At 40.4% G+C, this 14,927-nt stretch overlaps 1 protein-coding gene across 5 annotated transcripts in view; it reads right to left on the reverse strand.

Annotated features, from left to right (window-relative positions):
- Positions 1–14,927, reverse strand: part of TCAIM (T cell activation inhibitor, mitochondrial) — a 70,945-nt gene that overhangs the window by 52,410 nt on the left and 3,608 nt on the right. For 3 of the 5 annotated variants that reach the window (XM_023231380.1, XM_023231379.1, XM_023231381.2), the window contains exons 2-3: positions 5,608–5,680; positions 2,484–2,619 (exon numbers count right to left, since the gene is read on the reverse strand). The exons of 1 other annotated variant lie outside the window; for it this stretch is intronic. In XM_023231380.1, coding sequence (XP_023087148.1) covers positions 2,484–2,619; positions 5,608–5,680 — 209 coding nt within the window. The remainder of the gene's footprint in view (positions 1–2,483; positions 2,620–5,607; positions 5,681–14,927) is intronic. One more of the 5 variants, XM_023231383.1, reaches the window with a different exon arrangement.

Below are 14,927 nucleotides of genomic sequence, written 5' to 3' on the forward strand. Positions count from 1 at the left end.
TTTTTTTTTTTTTTTTTTTTTGGTCTTTTCCCACAGCCAATATCATACTCAATGGGCAAAAACTGGAAGCATTCCCTTTGAAAACTGGCACAAGACAGAGATGTCCTCTCTCACGACTCCTATTCAACATAGTGTTGGAAGTTCTGGCTAGGGCAATCAGGCAAGAGAAAGAAATCAAGGGTATTCAATTAGGAAAAGAAGAAGTCAAATTGTCCCTGTTTGCAGATGACATGATTGTATATTTAGAAAACCCCATCATCTCAGCCCAAAATTTCCTTAAGCTGATAAGCAACTTCAGCAAAGTCTCAGGATAAAAAATCAATGTGCAAAAATCACAAGCATTCTTATACACCAATAACAGACAGAGTGCCAAATCATGAATGAATTCCCATTCACAATTGCTTCAAAGAGAATAAAATACCTAGGAATCCAACTTACAAGGGATGTGAAGGACCTCTTCAAGGAGAAATACAAACCACTGCTCAGTGAAATAAAAGAGGACACAAACAAATGGAAGAACATACCATGCTCATGGATAGGAAGAATCAATATCGTGAAAATGGCCATACTGCCCAAGATAATTTATAGATTCAATGCCACTGCCATTAAGCTACCAATGACTTTCTTCACAGAATTGGAAAAAACTGCTTTGAAGTTCATATGGAATCAAAAAAGAGCCCACATTGCCAAGACAATCCTATGCAAAAAGTGCAAAGCTGGAGGCATCACGCTACCTGATTTCAAACTATACAACAAGGTTACAGTAACCAAAACAGCATGGTACTGGTACCAAAACAGAGATATAGACCAATGGAACAGAACAGAGCCCTCAGAAATAATACCACACATCTACAGCCATCTGATCTTTGACAAACCTGACAAAAACAAGAAATGGGGAAAGGATTCCCTATTTAATAAATGGTGCTGGGAAAACTGGCTAGCCATAAGTAGAAAGCTGAAACTGGATTCTTTCCTTACTCCTTATACGAAAATTAATTCAAGATGGATTAGAGACTTAAATGTTAGACCTAAAACCATAAAAACCCTAGAAGAATACTTAGGCAATACCATTCAGGACATAGGCATGGACAAGGACTTCATGTCTAAAACACCAAAAGCAACGGCAACAAAAGCCAAAATTGACAAATGGGATCTAATTAAACTAAAGAGCTTCTGCACAGCAAAAGAAACTACCATCAGAGTGAACAGGCAACCTACAGAATAGGAGAAAATGTTTGCAATCTACTCATCTGACAAAGGGCTAATATCCAGAACCTACAAAGAACTCACACAAATTTACAAGAAAAAAGCAAACAACCCCATCAAAAAGTGGGCAAAGGATATGAACAGACACTTCTCATAAGAAGACATTTATACAGCCAACAGACACATGAAAAAATGCTCATCATCACTCACCATCAGAGAAATGCAAATCAAAACCACAATGAGATACCATCTCACACCAGTTAGAATAGCAATCATTAAAAAGTCAGGAAACAACAGGTGCTGGAGAGGATGTGGAGAAATAGGAACACTTTTACACTATTGGTGAGACTGTAAACTAGTTCCACTGTTGTGGAAAACAGTGTGGCAATTCCTCAAGGATCTAGAACTAGAAATACCATTTGACCCAGCCATCCCATTACTGGGTACATACCCAAAGGATTATAAATCATGCTGCTATAAAGACACATGCACACGTATGTTTATTGCAGCACTATTCACAATAGCAAAGACTTGGAATCAACCCAAATGTCCATCAGTGACAGACTGGATTAAGAAAATGTGGCACATATGCACCATGGAATACTACGTAGTCATAAAAAAGGATGAGTTTGTGTCCTTTGTAGGGACATGGATGCAGCTGGAAACCATCATTCTCAGCAAACTATCACAAGAACAGAAAACCAAACACCGCATGTTCTCACTCATAGGTTGTAAATGAACAATAAGATCACTTGGACACAGGAAGGGAACATCACATACTGGGGCCTATTGTGGGGAGGGGCGAAGGGGGAGGGATAGCATTAGGAGATATACCTAATGTAAATGACGAGTTAATGGGTGCAGCACACCAACATGGCACATGTATACATATGTAACAAACCTGCATGTTGTGCACATGTACCCTAGAACTTAAAGTATAATTTAAAAAAAAAAAAGAGAGATCAATCATGATAATAGAGGTCTTAAGTTTTCTTTCAAACCCTCAACTGTACTTCAAAACTTGGTGCCAAAAACATGATTACTAGTACTCTAAAGAGTTTAAATGACAGCTTTATTGCCTGTACAAAACAATGACAGCTTTCATTAAAGAAGCTCTATTTTCAATTTTCAGTATCTACATTTCAAATTAGTTCCAAGCATTGATTATATCACTACAACAGAATAATCCACATTTACAGAACTCTATGTATTATATTGTATCAAAGGTAAATAAGCAGAAATGTACACCACTGGTTTAAAAATAAATAAATGTTTACCCTTTCTACGGGGTGCTGTCCAAAGAAATCTGGATGTACTGCAAAATAGAAAGGCCTCAAGGCATTGACTGCTTCAGCTCCTGATAAAGCTCTTGAATAGGGAAACCAGTGTGGAAATATCTTCTCTAGACATAACCTTTTAAAAAGATGTGGGCTGGTTATTCACTGAGGCACTCACATACACACACAAATCCTCAATGTATAAGGTGACAGTAAAATTAAACGTACTATGCACAGCAGAAACCAGATACTTCATGGTTTTCTGAAATCTATTAGTTTTACAAGCGGTGAGTACCACATGGTTTCTAAAACAGTGGTTATAATTTTTTCTTGTGCTAAATGAGAAATATTAAATATCATAATTTCCCCTCAATACTCCACTTTGAAATTCAGCTGACTTCACTGCAAATGATAACAATTTTCTTTCTAATTTTCTTATTCAGATCAAAAAATCTTAATATCCAATAGTGCAATTCTCTCTCTATATCTATATCTCTCTCTTTATATCTCCTCCCTCCCTCCTCCCTTCCTCCCTTCCTCCCTTCCTCTCTCTTTCTCTCTTTCTTTCTGACAGAGTCTTGCTTTGTTGCCCAGGCTGGAGTGCACGGGTGCGATCTCTGGGGGTCAAGTGATCCTCCCACCTCACCCTCCCAAGTAGCTGGGACTACAGGCGCCTGTCACCATACCCAACTAGTTCTTTTGCTGATCTCAAACTGCTGGCCTCAAGCAATCCTCCCGCCTTACCCTCCCAAAGCAATGGGATTACAGTCATGAGCCACCATGCCTGGTTCAATTTTTTTCTTTATAGTAGCAAACATTTTAATAATTATTATACTTAAAAAGAGATACAGATGTCTTTTAGTTCATTCCCTCATTATTAGCATGCTAAAATTATACTAGTGGGATAACTTGATATTCTCATTCTTTTTTTTTGAGACAGAGTCTTGTTCTGTTGCCCAGGCTGGAGTGCAGTAGCATGATCTCAGCTCACTGCATGCAATCTTCTGCCTCTCAGGTTCAAGTGATTCTCCTGCCTCAGCCTCCCAAGTAGCTGGGACTACAGGCGTGTGCCACCACCACCGGTTAATTTTTTTTTTTTTTTTTGTATTTTTAGTAGAGACAGAGTCTCACACGATGTTGGTCAGGCTGGTCTCAAACTCCTGACCTCAGGTAATCCACCCGCCTCAGCCTCCCAAAGTGCTGGGATTACAGGCATGAGCCACTACACACGGCCGTGATATTCTTAAGTTTTGTAATCCACTTGAGAGTGTTTTTTAAAAGTACAGTGTTTAAATCCAAATGAAATTATTTGCGGTTTTTTGAAAGTACTTCCACGACACCTATTTTTAAATGTTATCATTTACCTTTTCCATCCTAAGCTTTTATTTATTTATTTATTTTTGAGACAGAGTATCACTCTGTTGCCCAGGCTGGAGTGCAGTGGTGCGATCTTGGCTCAACCTCTGCCCCCTGGGTTCAAGAAATTCTCCTGCCTTAGCCTTGCAAGTAGCTGGGATTACAGGTGCATGCCACCATGCCCAGTTAATTTTTGCATTTTTAGTAGAGACGGGGTTTTGCCATGTTGGCCTGGCTGGTCTTGAACTCCTGACCTCAAAGGATCTCCCTGCCTCAGCCTCCCAAAGTGCTGGGATTACAGGCATGAGCCACTGCGCCTGGCCCATCCTAAGCTTTTTATAATGAAGTCTCTAAACATTGCACATGCCTTTGTTCTCATACATTAGGTGTGCCAAGTCTTAAGAAAAGTTTTATGTTTTTAAAATGGTAGAGATTGTGGAATCATTTCTGGTGATTTTTAAACAATCTGGAGACCACCAACCTATTTGCAGATTATCTTTTATTCCTCCCATATATTTGAACATTTTATAAAGTCAATATATGGATTTGTACCTCAAGGATTAGAACAGGAGTTTAAAGCAAAGGAAACAATCAGCCAGGATTAAATATGAGCTAGTCTAAGTAAACCACAGTTGCAACTCCACTTATCCCTCTGAGCTTCCATTCTCATTTCCCAATGTCTGACATACACTTAGCTCTCCTGCCAGCTGCTCAGATTTTGCATATCTAAAAAAGAAGTACAAGTCATTATTGTCTTTTTACATTCAGCCTAGTTACAGAAGGCCAGGGAGCAGCTAACAACTCAATCCAGGATTATCTTCCTTATTTTTGTTATTGTGGTACCACCTTTCTCAATGTTGTAAAGCACAAAACCCAAATTAGTTCACTACCCCCATTCACTTTCAGTTAGTAAAGCCTTCTCACTTTACAATGTTCAATGAAATCATTCCTTCTTTCCACGTTCTCTGCTATCAATTATCATCACTACAAAACTGGACTGTACAGTCTCACAATTAGTCTACTCTGCTGTCCCTTTCTCTAACCATATTGGGTATCACCAACAGATTAACTTTCCTAAAATCCCACCATCACTGTATTCCTTACTCAAACAGCTTTGGTGGTGCCCTAATTCCTGCAAATAAATCCACTCCTTAGTCTGGTATTTGAAACCCTCTTTCATTGTTTCCCCATCTGTCTTTCCAACTTGATCTCCAATCACTCCTTATAGAAACCCTTAGTTCCAGCTCCCAAGAATCTTCCTCATTTCCCCCTTTTTGTCCTACATAATTTCTAAGTCCTAATGCATCCTCCCTGACCTGCATTTTTACCTATCCAAACTGAACAATTACTGCACACCTGTCATGCTCCAGGAGGCATTGTACCTATTCCCCCAGAACCTTCCCTTCTATATTCTCATTAGTCTCTCCCTCTTTTAAACTCTAAAGAAAAGAAACTGTGTGCCCTAGATGCTTGAAACGTAATACCATAAAGTGAATTGTGTTAAGAGGAAACTTGATCTGTTTTTCTGTTTAAGCTTTTCACACCTAACTATTCTGAAGGACAGTATTCTTTTCACCTTCTACTCCGAATGTACTCTTGGAGGACCTGTCTTCTCATATAAATTTTCTTTCCTTTTTTGTTCCTGCTTTCCACCATAATATAACTTCAGAATTAGAAAAATAATAACAAACTGAAATAAACCAAATGCATAACAGACCTCCCCCGCCGCCCCCACAATACTAATTACAGATTGGACCACAATACTTACCTCCTCATAGGTCTCAGGTGGCAAAACATTTCTGAATATATATGTACGTCAACTTCCAGGCATCCATTAATTGCTTGAAAGTTAAGCAGATATCACAAATGAACAAGTATAATTTTAAACGTAAAACACATTATGATTTATATTATCACCCAAAATATGAAATACTTAGTTATTAATCTTATAAAATATGTATAAGATCTAGATAAGGAAAACTACAAAACTCAGATGAAGGAAATAGGAACACTAAACAAATGGAGAGATACTCTATGTTCATGGATAGGATGACTCAATATTGCCAAGATGTCATTCTTCCCAACTTGATCTATAGATTCAATGAAATTACAATCAAAATCCCAGCAAGTTAGTTTGTGGACACTGACAAATGGATTCTAAAGTTTATAAAGAGAGATAAAAGACCCAGAGAGTAGCCAACTCAATAAGGAAGGAGAACAAAGGTAGAAAAATGACACTACTTTATTTCAAGACTTACCCTAAAGCTACAGTAATTAAGACAGCACAGTGTTGCTGAAAGAATGAATAGATCCATGGAACAGAACCGAGAGCCCAGAAATAGATTCATATAAATAAAGTCAACTAATCTTTGGCAAAGGAACAAAGGCAATCCATTGGAGCAAAGACAGCTTGTTCAACAAATGACACTAAAACAATTGGACATCCACATGCAAAAAAAATTAACCTGGACACAGACCTTACATTTTTCACAAAAATTAACTCAAAATGGGTCATATACCTAAATATAAAATGCTATAAAACTCCTAGAAGATAACAGAAAATCTAGATGACCTTGGGGATAGAAATGACTATTTAGTTATAACACCAAAGGCACTATCCAGCTTAACTGGTAAGCTGGACTTTGGTCAAACTGAAAAATTCTGCTCTGTGAAAGAAAATGTCAAGAGAATGGGAAGAAAAGCCACGGACTTGGAGAAAATATTTGCAAAAGACATCTGATAACAAACTACTATCCAAAATATACAAAGAACTCCTAAAGCTTAACAATGAGAAATCAAGCAACCCAATTAAAAATGGGCAAAAAACCTTAACAGACACCTCACCAAGAAGACATACAGATGGCAAGCACATGAAATGCAGTTCAACATCATGTATCCTCAGACAATTGCAAATTAAAACAAATGAGATGCCACTGCAAATCTATTAGGATGGCCAAAATCCAAAACATTGACAACACCTGCTGGTAAGGATGTGCGGCAACAGCAATTCTCATTCACTCCTAGTGGGAAGTGAGAATGCAAACAGGTGCAGGCACTTTGGAAGACAGTATGGCAATTTCTTACAAAACTAAACATACTCTTACCATACTATACAGCAACAGTAGTCCTTGGTAATTTACAAAATGAACTGAAAACTATGTGCACGCAAAACCCAGCGCACAGGTGTTTATAGAGGCTTTATTTACAACTGCTAAAACTTGGAAGCAAACAAGATGTGCTTCAGTAAGTAAATGGATCAACTGTGGTACATCCAGACAATTGAATATTATTCAGGCTAAAAAAAAAGTCAGGGAGGAAACTTAACTGGATACTACTAAGTTAAAGAAGTCGGCCAGGTGCGGAGGCTCACGTCTGTAAGCCCAGCACTTTGGGAGGCTGAGGCAGGTGGATCACCTGAGGTCAGGATTTTGAGACCAGTCTGGCCAACATGGTAAAACCCTGTCTCTACTAAAAATACAAAAATTAGCCTGGTGTGGTGGAGGGTGCCTGTAATCCCAGCTACTAGCGAGGCTGAGGTAGGAGAATTGCTTGAACCCAGGAGTCAGAGGGTTGCAGTGAGCCAAGATCGTGCCATTGCACTCCAGTATGGGCAACACGAGCAAAAATTCTTGTCTCAAAAAAAAAAAAAAAAAAAAAAAGTCAATCTGAAAAGGCTGTATACCTGTATACTGTATGATTCCAAGCATATGAATTCCAAGCAGTCTGGGAAAGGCAAAAATTCTGAAGACAGTATAAAAGATCTGTGGTTGCCACAGGTTAATTGATAAGGAGGGATGAACAGGCAGAGCTCAGAGGATTTTTAGGGCAGTAAAACTACTCTGTATGAATGATACTACAACGGTGGAAGCATCGTTTGTCAACATTTGTCAAAATTCTTAGAATGGACAACACCAAGTGAACCCTAAGGTAAAGCATGGACTTTGGGTGATAAGGATGTGTCAGTGTAGACTGACTGTAATAAATATACCATTTTGGTGTGGATGCTGATAGTGAGGGAGGTTATGTGTAAGTAGGGATGGGAGTATATGAAACTCTCTTTACTTTCTGCTAAATTTTGCTGTGAACCTAAAATTGCTCTGAAAATTAAAGTTTATTTTTAAAACAAGCTATGGAGATAAAAGTGGGGGAAAGGATTTCAATCACATGAACTTTTCCAATAATTTAGATCTTTAGCAAGATATTCGAGTATACTATGGTCTCCATATCAACTGACCAAATGATTTTTAAAATCCTATGAGCAGTACCTTATTAAAATCTTGCAAGGCCCTATTATTCACATAATAACCATTAGGTAAAAAATTATTTTCTCCCCTATGTAATTGAGCTCTGAGCTTTTCCTGTTCTCCATTATTCCATTCTAGTGGAGAGCTGCTGAGTAGCACGTTCTCTCAAAACAATCACCACATGGCTCAAGTCCTATTCTGTCACATCTTAAGTACCAAAATGTTTTTTATATATTATATATACACATATATATAACTAACATATAATATATACATAACATATATATAAGTGAAGCGGTCAATATATGTGAAGTAATCTAATGAAGCATAACTGTTATTAATAGAATGATAGAAAATTTTAAATGAAAAATCAGGAATTATCTTTTTAAAAAGTACATTCTTAAACAAAAATGGATACTTCAATTTATTTCCAGGTTGACTGATGTGGCAAGAGTTTCTTGGAGATAGAATGCGTTTTTAAGTATCCATTTAAATACTAAAACGGTGGGTCGGGCGCGGTGGCTCATGCCTGTAATCTCAGCACTTTGGGAGACTGAGGCGAGAGGATCACCTGAGGTCAGGAGTTCGAGACCACCCTGGCCAACATGGTGAAACCCTGTCTCTACAAAAAATACAAAAATTAGCCAGGTGCGGTAGTGGGACCCTGTAATCCCAGCTACTTGGGAGGCTGAGGCAGCAGAATCACTTGAACCCTGGAGGTGGAGGTTGGAGTGAGCCAGGATCACGCTACTGCACTCCAGCCTGGGCAATAGAGTGACACTCTGTCTCAAAATAATAATAATAATAATAATAATAAAACAAAATAAAATAAATTTTAAAAGGTGATTTTATTTAACCATGCACATTGATATTTTGAGACAAATACAAAGATACAGAAAATACTTCTACCATTTCAAAGATTTCTAAGATCAAATGGAGATACAATGAGGGGAAAAAAAACATTTGGGGCTAGATGCAGTGGCTCTTGCCTGTAATCCCAGCACTTTGGGAGGCCCAGGCAGGCGGATCGACTGAGGTCAGGAGTTCAAGACCAGCCTGGCCAACATGGAGAAACCCTGTCTCTACCCAAAACACAAAAATTAGCCGGCCATGGTAATGTGTGCCTGTAGTCCCAGATGCTTGGGAGGCTGAGGTAGGAGAATCGCTTTAACCCGGGAGGCAGATGTTGTAGTGAGCCGAAATCGCGCCATTGCACTGCCTGGGCGAGAGAGTGAGACTGCATCTCAAAAACAACAACAACAATAAAAAACACAAAAAAAATTTGAACTATTTGAAGGTTCAGTGTGACCTGTGAGGGACTGAATTCTCACCAAACTTCATCATAAGGTGAACAAAATAACCTAGATTTAGTTAAGACAACACAAGTGCCAGACCCCAAGCTTGCAAAGAAAAAAAGACTAGAAAAATATGCAATCTGTAACAATGGCTATCTCTAGGTGGTAGGATATTAAATGTTTTAATTTTGTTTCTTATCTCCTATATTATTTACAACAAACATGTGAAATACGCTTTTTTAAAAAAATCATCTGCATATGATGGTTCCCACTTGTAATCCCAGTAATTCAGGAGGCTGCAGCAGGAGTATTGCTTGAGGGAGGCCAGGAGTTCAAGACCAGCCTCTGGGCAACATAGTGAGACCCTGTCTCTAAAAAACAAAAAAGTAGCTGGGTGGTGTTGTCTGTCTGTAGCCTCAGCTACTCAGAAAGCTGAGGTAAGGATGGCTTCCCTCTGGGAAGTGGAGACTACAATGAGCTGCAATCGTGCCGCTGTATTCCAGCCTGGGAGACAGAGCAAGATCCCTGACTCAAAAAAACAATTTAAAAAAAGAAGGAAGCGGGGCCTTTGGGAGGTAACTGTCAGGCGCCTGAGTCCAAGCCCGTACATATACATCCAGATGGCCTGAAGTAACTGAAGAATCACAAAAGTAGAAATGGCTGGTTCTTGCCTTAACTGATGACATTACCTTGTGAAATTTCTTCTCCTGGCTCAGAAGCTCCCCCACTGAGCACCTTGTGACCCCCGGGCCCTGCTCCCAAGAGAACAACCCCCTTTGACTGTAATTTTTCACTACCTACCCAAATCCTATAAAACTGCCCCACCCCTAACTCCCTTTGCTGACTCTCTTTTCGGACTCAGCCCACCTGCACACAAAGCCTGTTTGGTGGTCTCTTCACACGGATGCATGTGACATTTGGTGACTTGGACTAGGGGATCTCCCTTGGGAGATCAATCCCCTGTCCTCCTGCTCTTTGCTCCGTAAGAAAGATCTACCTACGACCTCGGGTCCTCCGACCAATCAGCCCAAGGAACATCTCACCAATTTAAAATCGGGTGAGCGGCCTCTTTTTACTCTCTTCTCTAACATCTCTCACTATCCCTCAACTTCTTTCTCCTTTCAATTTTGGTGCCACCCTTCAATCTCTCCCTTCCCTTAATTTCAGTTCCTTTCCCTTTCTGGTAGAGACAGGGGAGACACGTTTTATCCGTGAACCCAAAACTCCGGCACCAGTCACAAACTCGAGAAGACAGTCTTTCTTTGGTGTTCAATCACCGCGGGGACGCCTGCCTGATTATTTGCCCACATTTCGGAGGTGTGTGATCACCGCGGGGACATCTGCCTGGATCCTTCACCTTGGTGGCAAGCACCACCTCCCCTGGGGGGCAAGTACCCCTCAACCCCCTCTCTCCGTGTCTCTACCCTCTCTTTTTTCTAGGCTTGCCTCCTTCACTATGGGCAACCTTCCACCCTCCATTTCTTCTTCTCCCTTAGCCTGTGTTCTCAAGAACTTAAAACCTCAACTCACACCTAATCTAAAACCTAAATGCCTTATTTTCTTCTATAATACCGCTTGACCCCAATACAAACTCGACAATAGTTCCAAGCAGCCAGAAAATGGCACTTTCAATTTCTGCATCCTACAAGATCTAGATAATTCTTGTCGTAAAATGGGCAAATGGTCTGAGATGCCTGATTTCCAGGCATTCTTTTACACATCGGTCCCTTCCTAATCTCTGCTCCCAATGCGACTCGTCCCGAATCTTCTTCTTTCTCTCCTGTCTGTTCCTTCAGTCTCCACCCCAAGCTCTGAGTCCTTTAAATCCTCCTTTTCTATGGACCCATCTGACCTCTCCCCTCCTCCCCAGGCTGAGCCAGGTCCCGATTCTTCTTTAGCTTCCACTCCCCAACCTTATAATCCTTCTATCACCTCCCCTCCTCACCCCTGGTCCAGCTTACAGTTTCGTTCCACCACTAGCCCTCCCCCACCTGCCCAACAATTTCCTCTTAAAGAAGTGGCTGGAGCTAAAGGCATAGTCAAGGTTTATGTTCCTTTTTCTCTATCAGACCTTTCCCAAATCAGTTAGCATTTTGGCTCTTTTTCATCAAATATAAAAACCCAGCCCAGTCCATGGCTTGTTTAGTAGCAACCCTTAGACGCTTTACCACCCTAGACCCAAGGGGCCAGAAGGCCGTCTTAGTCTCAATATGCATTTCATTACCCAATCCTCTCCTGACATTAGAAAAAGCTCCAAAAATTAAATTCCGGCCCTCAAACCCCACAACACGACTTAATTAACCTTGCCTTCAAGGTGTACAATAATAGAGAAGAGTTGCAATTACTTGCCTCTGCTGTGAGAGAAACCCCAGCCACATCTCCAGCACACAAGAACTTCAGAACACCTAAGCCACAGCGGTCACGCATTCCTTCAGGATCTCCTCCCCCAGGATCTTGCTTCAAGTGCTGGAAATCTGGCCACTGGGCCAAGGAATGTCCGCAGCCCGGGATTCCTCCTAAGCCGTGTCCCATCTGTGTGGGACCCCACTGGAAATTGGACTGTCCAACTCGCCTGGGAGCCACTCCCAGAGCCCCTGGAACTCTGGCCCAAGGCTCTCTGACTCCTTCCCAGATCTTCTCGGCTTAGCAGCTGAAGACTGACGCTGCCTGATTGCCTCGGAAGCCTCCTGGACCATCACAGACACTTTGGGTAACTCTTACAGTGGAGGGTAAGTCCGTCCTCTTCTTAATCAATACGGAGGCTACCACTCCACATTTCCTTCTTTTCAAGGGCCTGTTTCCCTTACCTCCGTAACTGTTGTGGATATTGGCGGCCAGACTTCTAAACCTCTTAAAACTCCCCAACTCTGGTGCCAACTTGGACAACATTCTTTTATGCACTCCTTTTTGGTTATCCCCACCTGCCCAGTTCCCTTATTAGGTCGAAGCATTTTAACTAAATTATCTGCTTCCCTGATTATTCCTAGGCTACAGCCACACCTCACTGCCAGCCTTTTCCCCAGTTCAAAGCCGCCTTCACATCCTCCCCTTGTGTCTCCCCACCTTAATCCACAAGTATAGGACACCTCTACTCCCTCCTTGATGACCGATCATGCACCGCTTACCATCCCATTAAAAACTAATCACTCTTACCCTGCTCAATGCCAATATCCCATCCCACAGCACACTTTAAAAGGATTAAAGCCTGTTATCACTCACCTATTACAGCATGGCCTTTTAAAGCCTACAAACTCTCCTTACAAGTCCATTTTACCTGTCCAAAAACCGGACAAGCCTTACAGGTTCAGGATCTGCACCTTATCAGTCAAATTGTTTTGCCTATCCACCCCGTGGTGCCAAACCCATACACTCTCCTATCCTCAATACCTCCCACTGGATTTAAAAGATCTAGTACAAAGAACGGAAAGTAGCTCAGTAATCATTTTTCATATTGGTTATGTGTTGAAATTATAATTCATTAAAATTAATTTCACTTTTACTTTTTAAAAAGTAAAACATCTAGTTTTTGGAAAATGTTAAACTATATCTAAGGCTTACATTCTATTTTTATTGGACTGTGCTGATCTAAACACAGTTAATGGGACTGTCAAAGTAGGTAGTTTGCACAATGGTTTGGAAAGGAAGGCAGGGAGCTTGAGATCTGTATTCAGATCTTCACATCTTCAGTGACTGTGTGAGCAAGGGCAAGTTACGTTATCTTCTGGAGTCTGTTTCCTCATCCCTTAAATAACACAGATGGTTAAGAAAAGTCTGTCGTAACACCAAAACATTTCTTCTTTTTTTTTTCTTGAGACAGAGTCTTGCTCTGTCGCCCACGCTGTAGTGCAGTGGCATGATCTTGGCTTACTGCAACCTCTGCCTCCCAGGTTCAAGTGATTCTCGTGCCTCAGCTTCCCGAGTAGCTGGGATTACAGTTACTTACCACCACATCCACCTAATTTTTCTATTTTTAGTAGAGATGGGGTTTCTCCATGTTGGCCACACTGGTCTCAAACTCCTGACCTCAGGTGATCCTCCTTCCTCAGCCTCCCAAAGTGCTGTGATGACAAGCCTGAGCCACTGTGTCCAGCCTCAAAACGTTTATTTAATGTGAATCAGCTTATGTGCAATTGGTCAACAGGGGAAAGACATTATATATGCATTTTTCCCTCAACATATTACTGATTTGAAGTGATCAGAGCTAGTCTTTCTACAATAAAAAAAAAAAAAAAAAAGGCTTTAGTGATATGTAAAGACCTTTTAAAAAAAAAATCTCTTGGTAGTTCTTTTTTTTGGTTTAAGAAGCAGATGTTTAGTGGGTTCACGTCTGGCTACATTTTCCACTTTATCAAACCATCTGGCAATGTGCTAGGATAAATGAAAAAGCTAGAGATTTCTAAGTCTTAAAAAAAAATGGATAGATAAATAAAGCTACTCCTAGATTAGAATGTTAATCTTGACAAAACTGGTCTAAACTAGATTTAATTGTACTAGTATGTTTATTAGGGTAAGGGTTTTTGTTAGGGCTCTTATAAAAGTTTGTTCAGTTTTGAGTGTTGTGTTTTTTCTCCACAAACTGTTACTTTTGCTTATTGTTTGGCAGCATGTCAGGATTTCCAGGAATGCAAGTATGGCATTACAGCAGAAACATGTGGATATATATAAACATTCTGTCCCCGCTCCAAACTGCCTTTTAATTCTGAATCTTAAGTTTTCATTAACCGAAAGAATACTCTGAGCTAACACAATGCTAATCTGCTAGACAGGAGTACAAATTAGTCAATGAAATTAGTGAATATTTTATTGAATTTTTGTCTTTATTTATAAAAAAGAAAAATTACAATTCTAATACTAGTAATAAAGAATATGAAATGAAATACAAATGAGAAAATGACATCTATATTGCTATTTAGTCTGTATCTGATGCTCACTGGACTGAAGTTATCTGGACAGCACATTTAAGATAAAATAGTGGAAAGACACAGACAAAGTGCTAGAAATATTCAATAAGACTTTTCTAAAAGGTGAAATCTAATTTAGAATCTAATAATGATGTTTAAGCGCTCTGGATGTGGAATCCCCCATCTGACTTTGTGTACGTCTTTTCAGGGATACATCACTTATGAAAGTAGGGGCTATCTTTTTCATAGAATTTTTGTGAAGCTTAAGTAAAATAATATGCATAAGGGATTTAGCTACATTTAACAATTAAAAAATTCATTAAAGTTGCAACTATTGGCCCGGCGCGGTGGCTCACGGCTGTAACCCCAGCACTTTGGGAGGCTGAGGCGGACGGATCACGAGGTCAGGAGATCGAGACCATCCCGGCTAACACGATGAAACCCATCTCTACTAAAAATACAAAAAAATTAGCCGGGCATGGTGGCAGGCGCCTGTAGTCCCAGCTACTTGGGAGGCTGAGGCAGGAGAAAGGCGAGAACCCGGGAGGCGGAGCTTGCAGTCAGCGGAGATCGCGCCACTGCACTCCAGCCTGGGTGACAGAGCAAGACCCTGTCTCAAAAAAAAAAAAAAAAAAAAAGTTGCAACTA

Source organism: Piliocolobus tephrosceles, chromosome 2 (genome assembly GCF_002776525.5).
Source record: "Piliocolobus tephrosceles isolate RC106 chromosome 2, ASM277652v3, whole genome shotgun sequence".
In the NCBI taxonomy this organism is placed as follows: domain Eukaryota; kingdom Metazoa; phylum Chordata; class Mammalia; order Primates; family Cercopithecidae; genus Piliocolobus; species Piliocolobus tephrosceles.